This window comes from Haliotis rufescens, unplaced genomic scaffold (genome assembly GCF_023055435.1).
Source record: "Haliotis rufescens isolate VD_foot unplaced genomic scaffold, xgHalRufe1.0.p SCAF_7, whole genome shotgun sequence".
Classification (NCBI taxonomy): Eukaryota; Metazoa; Mollusca; class Gastropoda; order Lepetellida; family Haliotidae; genus Haliotis; species Haliotis rufescens.
Genome location: NW_025964361.1, coordinates 53416288 through 53431178, shown reverse-complemented (window position 1 = coordinate 53431178; position 14891 = coordinate 53416288). Strand labels below are relative to the sequence as shown.

At 39.4% G+C, this 14891-nt stretch overlaps 1 protein-coding gene across 1 annotated transcript in view; it reads right to left on the bottom strand.

Annotated features, from left to right (window-relative positions):
- Positions 1-14891, bottom strand: part of LOC124133680 (gamma-aminobutyric acid receptor subunit beta-like) — a 75957-nt gene that overhangs the window by 3545 nt on the left and 57521 nt on the right. Inside the window, exons 7-8 of the mRNA XM_046498141.2 lie at positions 7835-7987; positions 3816-4051 (exon numbers count right to left, since the gene is read on the bottom strand). Of these exons, the coding sequence (XP_046354097.1) occupies positions 3816-4051; positions 7835-7987 (389 nt within the window). The remainder of the gene's footprint in view (positions 1-3815; positions 4052-7834; positions 7988-14891) is intronic.

Sequence of the window (14891 nt, the reverse complement as noted above, 5' to 3'; positions counted from 1 at the left end):
TGTAAGCGTGTGGATGGACGCGATCATAGCGCTGGGGCGGGTGCTATTGTAAGCGTAGGGATTACCATCATGTAATGTTTGACTGTATTGTGAAATAGATGGATAACTGTCTGCTAAATGCTTTGATGTGTTGGTGCATTGAGATGTTGGTACCGTCACCTCAGAGCTGCGATTAGAAAATTGTTGCAGCATGGTGGAATACATAGCTTATCGTCCACTTAGCACTGCGATTAGCAAAATTGTTGCGGTATGGTGGAAGATATGGGTTGCCGTCACCTTTGCGCTCCGATTATATACATTGTTGCAGTATGGCGGAATATATATACATGTAGCTTTTCGTCATCTCAGCGTTGGGATGTGAATCATTATTGCCTAATGGTGGTGTATGTTGGTTAGCGTCGGCTTAGCGCTGCGATTAGTAAAATTGTAAATCTATGACTGTTACGTCGCCTATTATTAATGTTAGGTGGAATATTAAAGCTATAGTGGAATGTGTTCGGTTTCAGTCATCACCTTAGAGACAACATCACTTTGGTGAAATATTGATCACGACGGTTCGCCATCGGTGCGATTCATGATTGTGATTATGATTATGACTATGATCTACTATGAGAGACTGCAGAAATATTGTCACAAGTATAAACAGGATCTTAACAGAACGAGTTGTGTACGATAGCTGTTCTTGTACGTTAGCCTAATCAGTTTACTATATCACAAAGAAGGGGGGGGGGGGGGGGGGAATTGCTGACACAACATCTCTTGGTACATTTCTGAACAGGAGTTCAAACTCCTGATAAACGTTTTATGCATTTATAGACGATATTACGTCGGTATAAAACATCGTAGAGCTCAGGGATAAAAAATGACTGCTCTTCCAAGTCATTGCAAAAACGTCATGAAGCCTCTTTTATTGAATTCTTGAAACTTGTTTAAATAAGATTTCATCTTTTAAAGCACACGATAAATCAGGCAAAAACGAAATCCCAACATGATCTGAGGAATTTTTGTAAAAGCACCATGGCTTTGAATGAAGATAACCGAGTGAAATATGGCTGATTGGATCAAACCAGAGCGTTGGTTTGCCTCCCACCGGTGCCAAGGACCTGATTTATGTGTGAAAACGACAGCATGGAAGCAAGCTTTTTCAAAAACACTCTCGCTTGAGAGCTTGAGTGACACAGAATTTATTCATGCTCGACAAAGAGTAAAAAAAGTGGCGAATTTCGTTGAGAATAATTTCAAAATGGCCGTCAAGTAGTCCGATGTAATATGGTCACGTGATCGGCGCTGAAGTAAACCACTCCACGGGTTGTATGTGAGCTATAATTAGTTTTCGCATTCAGTTCGAAAAGAAATAATTTGTCATTCATTAAAACGATCGAGATTGCGGGCTGGTAGGGTTACAATTAAAGTGGAAATTACTGACAAATGTACTAGCTCATTGCTGTAAAATCATCTCGTATTTCATGCTCAATATTCTCTAACCGAGAAACGAAACGTTAAAACTAGGATTAACTATCAGTGTTTACTCTTCCAGAAATCGTCTAGCTGGTTTCTCCACAAGTGAGAAAAGACATCCATTTAATTTCTTTGAAATGCTATTTGTTTTCAATTTAAAAAACAAGCTAAATTTCTCAACAAAGGCGGCGTTTGACTCCAGGGTACAGACGAGGCCGCAGGCTAAATCAAAGATGAAGTTGATGATGCAAAAACGAATGCTTACTCATATAAATTCCCTTGGCATTTTATTGGTTGTGTTGACGACCACGTAATGTGCTGCCAGCATAACGCAGAATTACGTCTCCCAGTCAGCCCATACCGTAACAGCGTTAAGGGGGAGATAACTGCTTTACAGGAAGAAAATATATGTCCTTTCAAAGACCACAAGTCAGGAATTCCTGCGTGGTGTCTGATCGGTTTATGTGTTTGCGTTATTTTGTTTTACAATTTGAGATCTTACAGATTGTTTAGGAAGAGCTGCCTAAAATTTACGATTGATACACACACTGCCTATGGTGGAGATTAATTGTTCGTTTGATATTTGATAACTCTTCTATGCTAGGCATGATGGATTTTCGCCAGAGGACCTGGTAATTGATTGACTGAGATATCCCTGTAGCAATCCCGAGATTATTCGATAGGAGATCCACTTAAAACGTCATAAATCAACAACATTGGTCACAGTGTTCAGAGAAAAAGTTATAGGTCCTTGGAATAATCCATTGATTTACCGAACCTGCTTTTAAGCATCATTTCCAGATAGTTCCGGGAAATGAAATCCCGAGTATTTGACACTTTTAGATATTTAAGCATCAAGAAACATGTTCTGAATAGCTTTCATCACAGGAGTACCACCATGATTCCCGATTCAGAATCGGTGAAGTCACTTTCGACTGCATTTATATAATATCTTCGATTGACAAAACTCAATTAGTTAAATGTATGCTTATATAAGTAAACCAACGATCACCCTACCCTTGCTCTACCTAACTGAAGTAGATCTTATATGTGTCGGTGGTTTTGGTAAAAAACTACAATTACAATTACAATGTATGGCTATTAACTGTTTAGTGCTGTTACATAATATTATCCTGGCCTGACCTGTTTCATATTTCTTACTCACTGATCCAATTAAAATGCAAAATGCAAAAAGGTTGCCGCGTTCATATAAGGTTTGTTACCACTAAAAACCTTGGAATGAATAATGCAAAAAACATTATCAACATTAATTACATTATAAACAAACACATTATTAACGAAAAATGTTTTAGGGCTGACACGTTCTGGAAAACGAGAATATGGCGTTGTCCCCTCTATCAAGACGATAAAATATATAAGAGTGACCGAAAAGAAAAATGCAGTGATGTCATTTTAGAAATACATGCAACAGGATGTCAGTTTCAGAGAATGAGACAAATTAAGTTTTCCGATATTAATGAAATTGGTAATATTTCGACAATATTCATCTATTTCAGTGAATACTGTTTGCGCCCGTCACTAAAGAATTCATCAATGAATATTACTTGATGCCGCATCAGCAGGGTCACGGCTTTAAAGGGCGATAACAAATGTTCATACACTATAAGTGAGTGAGTGAGTATGGTTTTACGCCGCTTTTAGCAATTCCAGCAGTATCACGGCGGGGGGACACCAGAAATGGGCTTCACACATTGTACCCATGTCGGGAAACGAACCCGGGTCTTCGGCGTGATGAGCGAACGCTTTAACCACTAGGCTACCCAACCGCCCCTCATACACTATAAACATAAACAATCCAGCAACGACGCGGTGACGGCTATCACTAAAATATCAGTCATATGTAATAAACCAGACTATAAACTGACTACGACTCATAAAACTAGAGTCAGCCGAGAAATCAAATTAAAACATGACAATAGGTATTGTTTAATATCAATCCACGTCTCTACCGGCAGGAATTTGCAATCAGCAGAAGCTATGGGTTATTCACACCGCCGTGATACTGCATGGATGTTGCTGAGTGCGGCATCAAACAACATACACACAAACAAACGTATTTCAGGTAAGATTTACATTCTCGGTATCGAATCCACTTCTGGCGATTAAACAATGTCAACCTCATATAAAAAACTACAAAAAATGGTAAAATGGTCGTCCCAAAATAATTGTCAGGGTCATACAAGAATATCACTCAACGTTTGATACAAATAAAGTATATGGAAATCGTGAGCTTTTGGATAAAAACGTAATATGTTTACTGTATCACGAAAATTCAAAAGTTGTTGAAAGTATACTCGGTCTGTTATAAGTGCCGGGTAAGGAAATGGCGTCCTTACCATGACTTCCCCGTCCGTCTTCTGTCTGAAGGAGCGTTCCCTCAGCCGCTTGGCTTTCCTCTTGGCGCGGGCCCCCCAGTACGTGTAGTTGACGGCGGCGTACTCCAGTAGGGCCGCGAACACAAACACGAAACACATCACCAGGTAGATGTCAATAGCCTTGACATACGAGATACGTGGAAGGGAGGATCTCACACCGTTATTTATGGTTGTCATGGTGAGTACAGTTGTGATACCTGCAACCAAGAGCAGTGAGCGTGAACATTGATGAACATTGATGACTATAGCGCAAAACAATATTCACTTACTCAGTTCATGGAATTATACGACAAAAGAATCCTGTTTAAACCCCACACATGAAATATTGGTGTGTCAAGCTTTTACTAACATTTACTGTATATCCTTGGTTAGGTGAGGTGAAATCGGTTTGAACGTCGCGTCCAAGATAATTGCACTTATACAGCAACGTGCATGTGTGTGTGTGTGTGGCTGCTTGTACTAGACCGGACTGATGCCGATTTATATTGCTAGCACACTGAGATACCATGCCGCAGTTTAACATGAACATCCCACTCAGACACAGTATTCTGACTCCGAGCCGACCAGTCCTTGTTTTAGCCCCTGAATGTCATCTGCCAGACAGGGTAACAACAAGTACGATCATTTAACGTCTTTTGGTAAGACGCGGCTGGTCGTATATCCTTGGTAATATCTAACAATCCTACACCGGCAAGATCTGAAAGTTGTTTGTGTTTTTTGTTTGTTATAGTGAGTGTTTTAGTTCATACTAATGGACATTAGTTCAGTTATACAACATCGATTCATCTCTTTGTTTTTTTCTTAACTCATCTATTTATTCAGAAAGTCGACCATACAATTGCCACGTGATCTGGGCAAACTGGTCTCACCAATACCAATCATCTTTACATCGACCAATTCATTCCATAATAACAAGCAGAGTCAACTGTTTGATTCCGACTATATCATAAGCATGTTATTATGAATCACTGTCAAAAAGTGAAAATACCAGGTGTTCGCGACAAGGGAAGATATGTTAAAATAATATCAAGAACAGCAATTCAGGTACGTAATTCTATACATATGTCTACATCAATAAATGACTTTTATGTATTTGTTTGTGTGTGTGAAGATATATTCATTATAGTTATTATACCATTTACACGCTCTTATAAGTGTAAATTAAAAATAAAATATGAATAAAACTTGAGAGAAGATGCGCAAGCACTTTAACCATACGAGTCATCAATATATAAAGCGGCTGCCCATACTATCCCCGCGTGTGTATTGTCAAGGAGGAATTTACATCAAATCGGAACAAGACAACGAAAACAATTATTCTGAGACTCGACAAGAAACATGTTTTAAAAATGTCAAAAAATGAAAAGGATTTAGAGGTGTCTCTTGGTGTAAATTCGAAACAAAATCTATATCCATTCACGTCAGCGACCTGACTCATGCGCACTTTGTAAGAGTGATAATCTTATCGAAATGATCAGTTTTCATTGATAGTTCTTAAAAACATTGTTATATAATTACGATTTTGAAAAAAAGTACTCCATCGCTCGCAGCTAGGAATCAGGTGTTCATTTATCACGCCAAACACGTAATTTAATCCAAATAATTGTTAATTTAACGCGTTCCGCCATAGATTTGAAGAAAAATGTTAGTTTTTGTCCAGAAAATCGTGTTAACGTTTTCGCTTAAGGGAATGTAGGCGGAGCACGCTTTTGTTGTCATTTACGAAACAGGAAATTTTAAGGATTAGAGGAGCATGCTTCTCCCTTACAAATACTCTTAATCATGTACGGCCGTAAGCTAGGACGTGTCGAATCATAAGAAACATATTCGAAATACTAGCTTCCAATGAAGTACAATTTAACTGGGTATTTCAGTGCTCAAAGCATCAACACGCATCTGGTCACAAGATTATGAAGGAAAATATTTGAATAACAAGAAATAGCCCTAAAACATGAGACTGTATAGTAATTAGAGGACAAGGGTGAGGCTTTCACGATTTAAACTCAAGGAAACAGTGGGATCTTGATAATAATAATAATGATAACCTGTTCACCTAAAAAAAGCCACGGGAACACATGGTACAAGTCAAAAGTAGGATTTGTATCGGACACATTTTTTGTCACCGATGCGTCAGACTTGAAAATGTCCTCCAAATGTCTACCATAAAACCTTTTGAAAGCTTAACTGACGCCTTGAATGTTGTAACCTTGATACTTGATAAAACAACGGCTGAAATAGAGTCTTACGACGAGCTTTGAAATCTTTGTAGAAAGAGCATGCTCGATTGTGAAATTGTCAAATGTTAACACAAAATACAGGAGCTGCAGGGTTATTGCTCGACATAAAAGGAAGTCATCCCTCTTGTCAGTCTTGTGGAGAGTGTTTTGTCACTCTGAATCTTTGTGTATATATATGAACCAGATGAGGCGGTCTCACTGGTCTCCTATATTTCTAGTTCAGGTATTCAGTGGAAGTGAATTTTGATGGTTATTGAACGAAATAAGATCATCCATATACCTGAAGCTTCGGTTACACTTCTTGGCCAAATTACCTTGGTTTGACTTTTTGTCAACCCATTCAAAATTCCTACTCATGTGCAAAATGAAACAGATCAGCAAGAAGGGGGGACAATTGGTGCCCATGGGGATGCCTGCTTCTTGCCAAAATGTCTTACCCCAAATTTTACGTAGATGTTATCAATGAGGAAATCCAGTATAAGAAAAGGGATTTGACGCCATTCGTCTCAGAGGGCCCGTGCGCACTGATGCACTTGCAAGAAGGGGCGAGTTGTGCTTAAATTTGACGGTCAAGGCGATCCCATAACTTGTTCTATATGTGATAAATCTAGTACTGACCAAGACAAATCGTTCACGTTAGTGGCATACCCGAACTCTTTTACAAGACGTTCTCTATGGGGCCTTGTGTTATCTGGCTGAATCTGGCACGATTGGCGCAAACTACTGACAGAAGATAAATACTTCAAATAATGTTACTTTAATAGTATATGGTTCGCCAGTTTTCACAAATCGGTTACAATTCCAGCAGCTGGTCAAAACGTTAACTACTTACAAAGAGAATAATAACTTCAGTCAATGTTTCTTTGATAGTTTAGGGTTCGCCAGTTATCACAAATTGGTTACTATTCCGGCATAAAACCACACACTCACGCACCAACAAAAGTTTCCTGATAACTGTGACATTGATTAAGTCCAAAAATAGAGGCCCCGGTATAAATATGATAGAACAAAATGTTAATACAATCAGATCGATGCTGTATAAATTCCTGAGCAATTCCAAGTCTTCCAATAGCCGTACATCGTTCATGTGTTTAAGTTAGGAGATCTTAGTGCAAACAATTTGGCAGACAAACAGTAATACGCCAGGGGCATTTTTCTGATGACTGGTCCGGCCAAAGTAATGTTATAGAAATGTCGATTAAAAGTTATTTGTAATTTGTAATATATACTCATAATGGTTGCCTGAAACTGATGGCTTGATATTTTTGCTTGAAGGGGCAACGGTAACGAAACCCCGTTCAACATATTACCATTTTACAGCTGTTTAATCTTTTCCTAACTGAAATACAAAATACTAAAAGTCTGGATATGTAATGTCATATTTCCATCGGTTGCACAATGGAGAACTTACTTATTCATGCAGTCGACATGTGTATGGTCGTCCTGCTCTAAACTTGTTCCATCAACTTTACGACATTCAAGGGCTTATGAAGGCTTTCAAAACGTTTAATGGTGGGTATGTGGATATCATTTCCAAATTTGACCAAACAAGTGTCTAATGCACTGTCAAATTTTACAATAAGTTCCTGGGCTTTTATCCTGGGTGTATTTTTTACCTGTTTCGCGAACATCTGGTACCATCACTAATTGAAAGTGATTCATAAACACATGCTTATGATATAGTCGGAATCATACTACGTATATGGACATGGTTTGTCGGGTATTTGGACAGTAGGGTTTTACCTAAGGCTACTCTGGCCGATGTCGCCTCGTGGTTTATCCAGAAGGACACCCAGGACAACATGACGATCAGGATGGATGGAAGATATGTCTGGAAGATGAAGTATCCGATGTTTCGCTGGAGATTGAAGTGCAAGGAAAGTCGAGTGTAGTTACCTGCAATGATAAAGACCTTGTTATACAACATCACCTATCACACGACTTAAGGTATTCAGAAGTTGAAAGTAGACTGACGGGATCGCGTTGTCAGGCCCGCTGACATGGTTTGATGCATGTCATCGTATCTCAAATAAGTAGATCGATGCTCATGGTGTCAATCACTGGATTGTCTGATTAAGACACGATTATGTATAGACCGCCTTCATATAGAGTTAAACAATACCCTTTGTAATATATGGCGTGTCATATCACAAAAGATCATGACAATGTTAAAAAAGACAAAAACATTAATTTTGATATACAATACAACGCATCAATTTACAAGAGATAATGACAATTCCAATGGATGAAAAAAATGCAAAAGAACAGCACACCGATTGCGATACGACATAACTACACCCTAGGGATAATAAAAAAACAATTTACTCCAGAATCCGATAGTAATAAAGTAATCTTGAAAAGCGTGCTATGACGTTAAGTATAGAAATGTTCTCGTATTTCCATTGTGTATAGTTATGGTAAATCTCAAGTCGAAGGATAAAATGTTGGATTGTGGAGTAAACTGGTGTTTTATTATGCTTTGGTCAATACAATATCCTATCCCAAGCATCCCAAGCAGTGTACTACAATGTGGTGTGTGTACTTGTTTATTTGTCAACGCCGCACAAATCAATATTCCATCTATGTGACAGCGATCCTCGTATGTCGCTTCTGGACAATCAAGTGATTGACATCATGAACATCGATCGATCTACGCTATAGGTTGACATACATCAACCAAGTCGGCGAGCCTGACCACCCGATCCTCTTGCGACAAGCAAGGTCTGCTGAAGACCAATTCTAACCCAGATCTTCAGGGGATATTGTGTTTCCAAATGATGGTATCGACACTCAAAGGCAAATACATTGATATGATATACACATATAATATCCCTGAACTTGATATATGCTATCAGAATGCAAAAAACAACAAAACCAAAACAGATTAAGCAATCTCGACTAAAACTATTAAAATTATTTCCTGATATATATATATACTACTCAACGAAGTAAAAAAACACGCCACCACAGATAAATGAGTGAGTGAGTATGGCTTTTCGCCGCTTTTAGCAATATTCCAGCCATATCATGGCGGGTAACACCAGAAATGGGCTTCACACATTGTACCCATGTCGGGAATCGAACCCGGCTCTTCGGCGTGACGAGTGAACGCTTTAACCACCAGGCTACCCGACCGCCCCTACCACAGATTAACTGTAGTGATATGAAACAATCCCGTGTGCTTAACTACGTTTGAGTAGTATACATGAGGATAGATTCGAAATAGACGATACCAATGAACAAAGGATAATATAAATAAATGAACACAAAACGCATCGTAGTACTCAACTTCATGTGATAACTATTATTGTGCCCAAAGGAAAAAAGCATCACATTGCTTTACAGCAGTTGAAATAAGCTATCAAAGTGCCAAAAGGATAAAAACATACATACAAAACTTATCACTTAAGAAAAGCTATAAAATCTTACATGATAAAAACAAATTTAAAACTAATCGCTCCCCACAGTTTGAAATTAGCTATCAACCATTTCTTACGCTTGTCACTCCTGTCGCGATTGGAATATATCACTCCCCATCTGTCCTTGACTAATCAATAATGCTTCATATATATAAAACGTCAAGCCAGAGAAAAACGGTCTCCAAAACAGACGCCATTGGGCGTGAAAGGTAAAGTAGCAAGGAAACGTATAGGAATGATCACTGCAAATCGGTGATGCCACAATGTGTTCACGTAAAGGGTAAACTTGGGGTCGCCTAGTGGTAAATTGTCACGCCGGAGACCCGGATTAAATTCCATACATTGGTACAATGGGTGAAGCCCACTCTTGAAATCCCCCACCGTGATATGGCTTGAGTATTGATGAAGGCTTCATGCTTCTGTTTTCAACCCTTAGTTTTATCATCATTCAATCATTTATTTGACTATAAAGAGTTTATTCAAATAATTATAATGTTTATACTATTCAAAAGAGTTAAGAACCATATTCGTTCATATTACTATGGTTTATCATGCTATGACAGATTAACCACAGTAATATGAAGAATCGGGTGGTCCTTAACTTCTTTTGAGTAGTATATCATATTTCTGGTTTGGTGGTTAATAAACATCCTACTATATTATAGAATATTTCTGCTTTACATTACGTGATGGACAACCACAGACACTCTGCCTAATATCCACATTCTTAGTCATGAATAACATTTACGTACGCACTTTATCATTAGAAAAACTCGTTTGAGAAAGAATTATGAAAAACCTTGTCTCATCTGTTTGAGTAAAATGGTGTAAAAAGCGAATAATGTTATCAGTGCCATGTACACAGAATCTCAAAAGTTTCTTAACTTTGCCAATTTAATAAAAACGGAATGCCAGAATAACACTCAACATGTAAAGAAATGTACGGGTAAGCATTTCAGCACTCGCCTACATGTAAGTAGCCATCGTTATAGACTTATATACAAACGTGTACTTAGAGAAAAAGCCAAAAAACCAGTGCAGTTATCACCAGTCGATGATGAATGGAAGTCTTTAACGACACGTCAGTTTTTCACGACGTCCAAGCTTAATGCGGGAGAAAATCCTAACGTTATCAAGGTCGTAGACGTTATAAAAATGAAACGTATGCGCATTGGTATGAGGTGTGGACATACAAACGTCATTCTGGGCACTTCTGGGATTCGAACCAACGATCTGCAGATACTCACACAGTAAAGGGACGCAATCCTGCGCAACGAGTTGCTGCCTCTTAGTTGTTTCCACAGCATGGAAAACAGGAAGCTCTCAAAATGCTAATGACACTATTTAATCTGTATCTTATCATGACAAGATCATGAATAAGAGAAAGCTGTTCTGAGATATAAAAGGATTTATGCGGTAATATTTCCGTATGAGCACGTTGGCACTTTACATGGCAAGTTTAGAAATTGTTAACTTCTTGTCCACTTATGACATAATGTCTATGCTTACAACTGATGCTCAATCAAATTGCATCCCCTTCTGAGGGCCCGCCGTAGGGGTTAATTTAGGCTAAGGAAATTTATCAATATTGCTATAGAATAGATCAAACATTCGTTTGGGACTCGCTGTAACCAAAATAGTTGCGTAAACGGAACAACACCGACCCTAGGTTAGAGCCAGAATCGATTCCCCCTTTAACAGAAACCTGCCTGAAGCTTTGTGAAATGGGTTTTCAGGCTGTTGAGATAGGAGGAGCTCAACGTTTAGAGATGCCGACCTATCATTACAACATTGTATCCAATCAAAAGCAACGTTGTGCTGAAACCTCCATAAAAGTATCACAGAGGCCAAAGCAGTGTTGTCGCCATTGTTGATGAATGCTTTCAAGAACAGGAATCTTCAGAGGAGGACACACATTGTATACCTCATCCACGAGATGTGTAAATGCGGTCTCTAAAACTGTAACAAGATTTTTCTGGAATCGATAATCAATATAAAACAACCAAATGTGAAATTAGTCTCTCGGAAAACTAAGGGGATAGCAATTGAAAAGATCAACATTAGTGGAGGAAGTACGGGGGTAAAAAGGTGACCTGCTTAAAGAATTGTTTGCGAATGTCAATATTTCCTAGAATCCTCGTAACAAAGCCCCGCATCATACTCAGTGGAGAGAATATCGAATGATGACAGCGTCTCCCCAAGAAGAACAGCCATTGGCCCTAATTGCATTTTCGTTGTTCTCGCGCGGCAGAGGGCACCTGAGTTAGAAGAAGCTTGCGGGCCGAGCTCCTTTAAATAGTATTGACCGACTCTGTTCCCTGCAAGTATGTTCCAAAATGGAAAACTGTTTTGATTTCAACCCACGTTCTTCTCAAAATTGTGAGATTTATTGTAATCAAGGACACATCTTTCTGGAAATCTTACGGGAGATCGATTTGGCAATGGCTGTTTTTAAGGAACACTGAACACGTTTTCCTCGCCGCATCGTCTGAAATTATAGTCCTCTCTTAAAATCCGTTTAAAAGAGGAAAAGTTCCAAATCGCCTAAGAATCGCCAATACCACCAGCATCCCTTCAGTCAGATTGAAACTGCCACGAAACATCACAACATAAAGAGGCGTTCGCGTCGGGATAGCTTTGTAGTTGAAGCATTTTTCTCCTCACGCCGAAAACCCGGGTTCGAGTCTCCACGAAGATGCAATGTGTGAAGCAATATGGCTTTAATATTGCTAAAAGGGGTCTAAACGTTTACTCGCTCTTTCTCCAAGTCCAGAAATCTAGATAGGTAGCGAATGATGTCCTGAATGCAAAAGAACATTTATTCAAAAAATGCATTGACACTCTTCTCTTCTAGCTACCTAGAATTAATGGCATATGTCTAGGGCGAAAAATGTAAAGAAGTGGGATAACAAAGCTATAACATATTAACCCTTCCTGTTGCTACACTGCCTGTTGGTACTTATTACATCAGTCATTATGAAGACCCGGATAGAATAGGTTATCCGCAACCAATGCTTGCCGTAAAAGGCGACTGTGCTTGTCGTAAGAAGCGACTAACGGGATCGGGTGGTCAGGCTCTCTGATTTGGTTGATGCATGTCATCGATCCCAATTGCGTGGATCGATGCTCATGATATTAATCACTGGATTGTCTGGTCCAGATTCGATTACTTACAAACCCCCGTCATATAGCTGGAATATTGCTGAGTGTGGCGTTAAACAACAAACCAACCAACCAAAATCAGTAACTACATTCGGAAAGTTAAGAATTTCTCGTACTTTTGTCTGTATTAAAGCACTTCGTAAAAACAGTTTCAAAACAAGAATCTTGACACTATGTACACATAAAAGTGACAGTATCTGTTGATAGTCGTCGTTTGTATTTCTATAACTATCAAAACACATAACGCAGCTCTGGTCAGTCACCTCATGGATACCATTATATCATTGACATCATCAACTGAAAATCTTATGGTGAGGTGAGGTGAAATTGGGTTTAACGTCGCGTCCAAGATTATTGCACTCATATAGCGACGTGCATGCATGTGTGTGTGGCTGCGTAAACTAGTCCGGAATAATGCCGATTTATAGTGCTAGCTCAATGTGATACCATGCCGCAATTTAACATGAATACCCTACTCAGACACAGTATACTGACTGTGTTGACCAGTCCTTGTTTTATCCCTTTAATGAGCGCCAGAAAGGGTAACAACAAGAAACATCTTTAATGTCTTTTGGTAGGACACGGCTGGGGATCGAACCCCGGACCTTCCGCTATCCGGGCGGACGCTCTACCACTAGACCATGGAGGCGGTCGAAAATCTTATGAATCTGTGTATAAACCATCATGTGAATATAAAACGTCAACACCAGAGAAGTACCAGTCTAGAGTTTCGGCCGAAACAGATTCATTGGGTATAAAAGGCAAAATAGTCAATGAAACAGATATGAACTGATCACTGAAATCAGTGATGACACCCGGTGTTTGCGAAAAGCGTAAACATGGCCTGCTCTACCGGTAGCACCCCACCACTCACGTGAAAAGTAAGTGTTTGTTTGATGGGTCTATATTGCACTGTCAGCTTTTTAAATCCCGCGATGATAATGTCATTCACATTATCATTAAATCGCCTTATGTTCAATTATTAAAGTATATTACGCGGGAGATATCAAGAATTGGATTCAGCGAAGCAAACCCGGTCATCGACGTGATGAGCAAGTGCTTTAACCACAAGGCTACCCTTCAGCTTCAAATCAGCAAAGACCTCTCAGTCATGAGTTTAACACATGTGAACACGTATATGGGTATGCATTATATATTATCCCTTGAAATATTCAACTAGATAATACGCACATTCTTTGTGATATATCCTTTTACCATTAATTGTTGCATGCAATTGTTGCATACAATTCCAGAACATCTTGCTTGTGGTCCTTGTTTAACATGACCTATGTGTTTCGAATGGTAAATGATAGTGACAACAAGAACACAAGTTTCCCTCGCGTATTTAAACTTATGGACCAGCTGTAAAAGGAAAATAATACATCTTAATATTTAAATTTCAAAATCTCAAACAGCAGCCCCAATTATCCATCGAAACAGATTCCATTGGGCGTAAAACGCAAAACATTGATGACACCATCAGGTCGGGCATGTCCTGCTCAGAAATGTCAGCCTCTTCTTAAAAGGAGTTACGGATTAACTGGGTTAAGTTGAGGTGAAATTGGGTTTAACGTCGCGTCCACGATTATTGCACACACGAGTGTGTGTGTGTGTGTGTGTGTGTGTGTGTGTGTGTGTGTGTGTGTGTGTGAGTGTGTGTGTGTGTGTGGCTGCTTGTACTTATCCGGACTGATGTCGATTTATAGTGCTAGCTCACATAGATACCATGCCGCAATTTAACATGAATACCCCACTCAGACACAGTATACTGACTCCGAGCCGACCAGTCCTTGTTTTAGCCCCTTAATGCCGTCTGCCAGACAGGGGAACATAAGTACCATCTTTTAACGTCTTTTGGTATGACGCGGCCGGGGATCGAACCCTGGACCTTCCGCTCTCCGGGCGGACGCTAACTGAGTTAAGAATGTTGATCAAAAGTTGTATCTTACTTGGAAAACATTTCCTTCTACATGGGATAAATGTTTCTCATCACATTCCGAGTGTACCCGTCATGCATGTCATCGTATCCCAATAGGGTAGATCGATATTCATGATGTTCATGTTCACTGGATTGTCTGGACCAGACTCGATTATTTACAGGCCGCCGCCATATACAGGACTATTGCTTAGTGCGGCGTTACACATCAGACAACAAAACATAATGTTTCTTAATCCACTCATTCAGCTTTAGCACCGAGTCAAAACACACTTCCAGATTG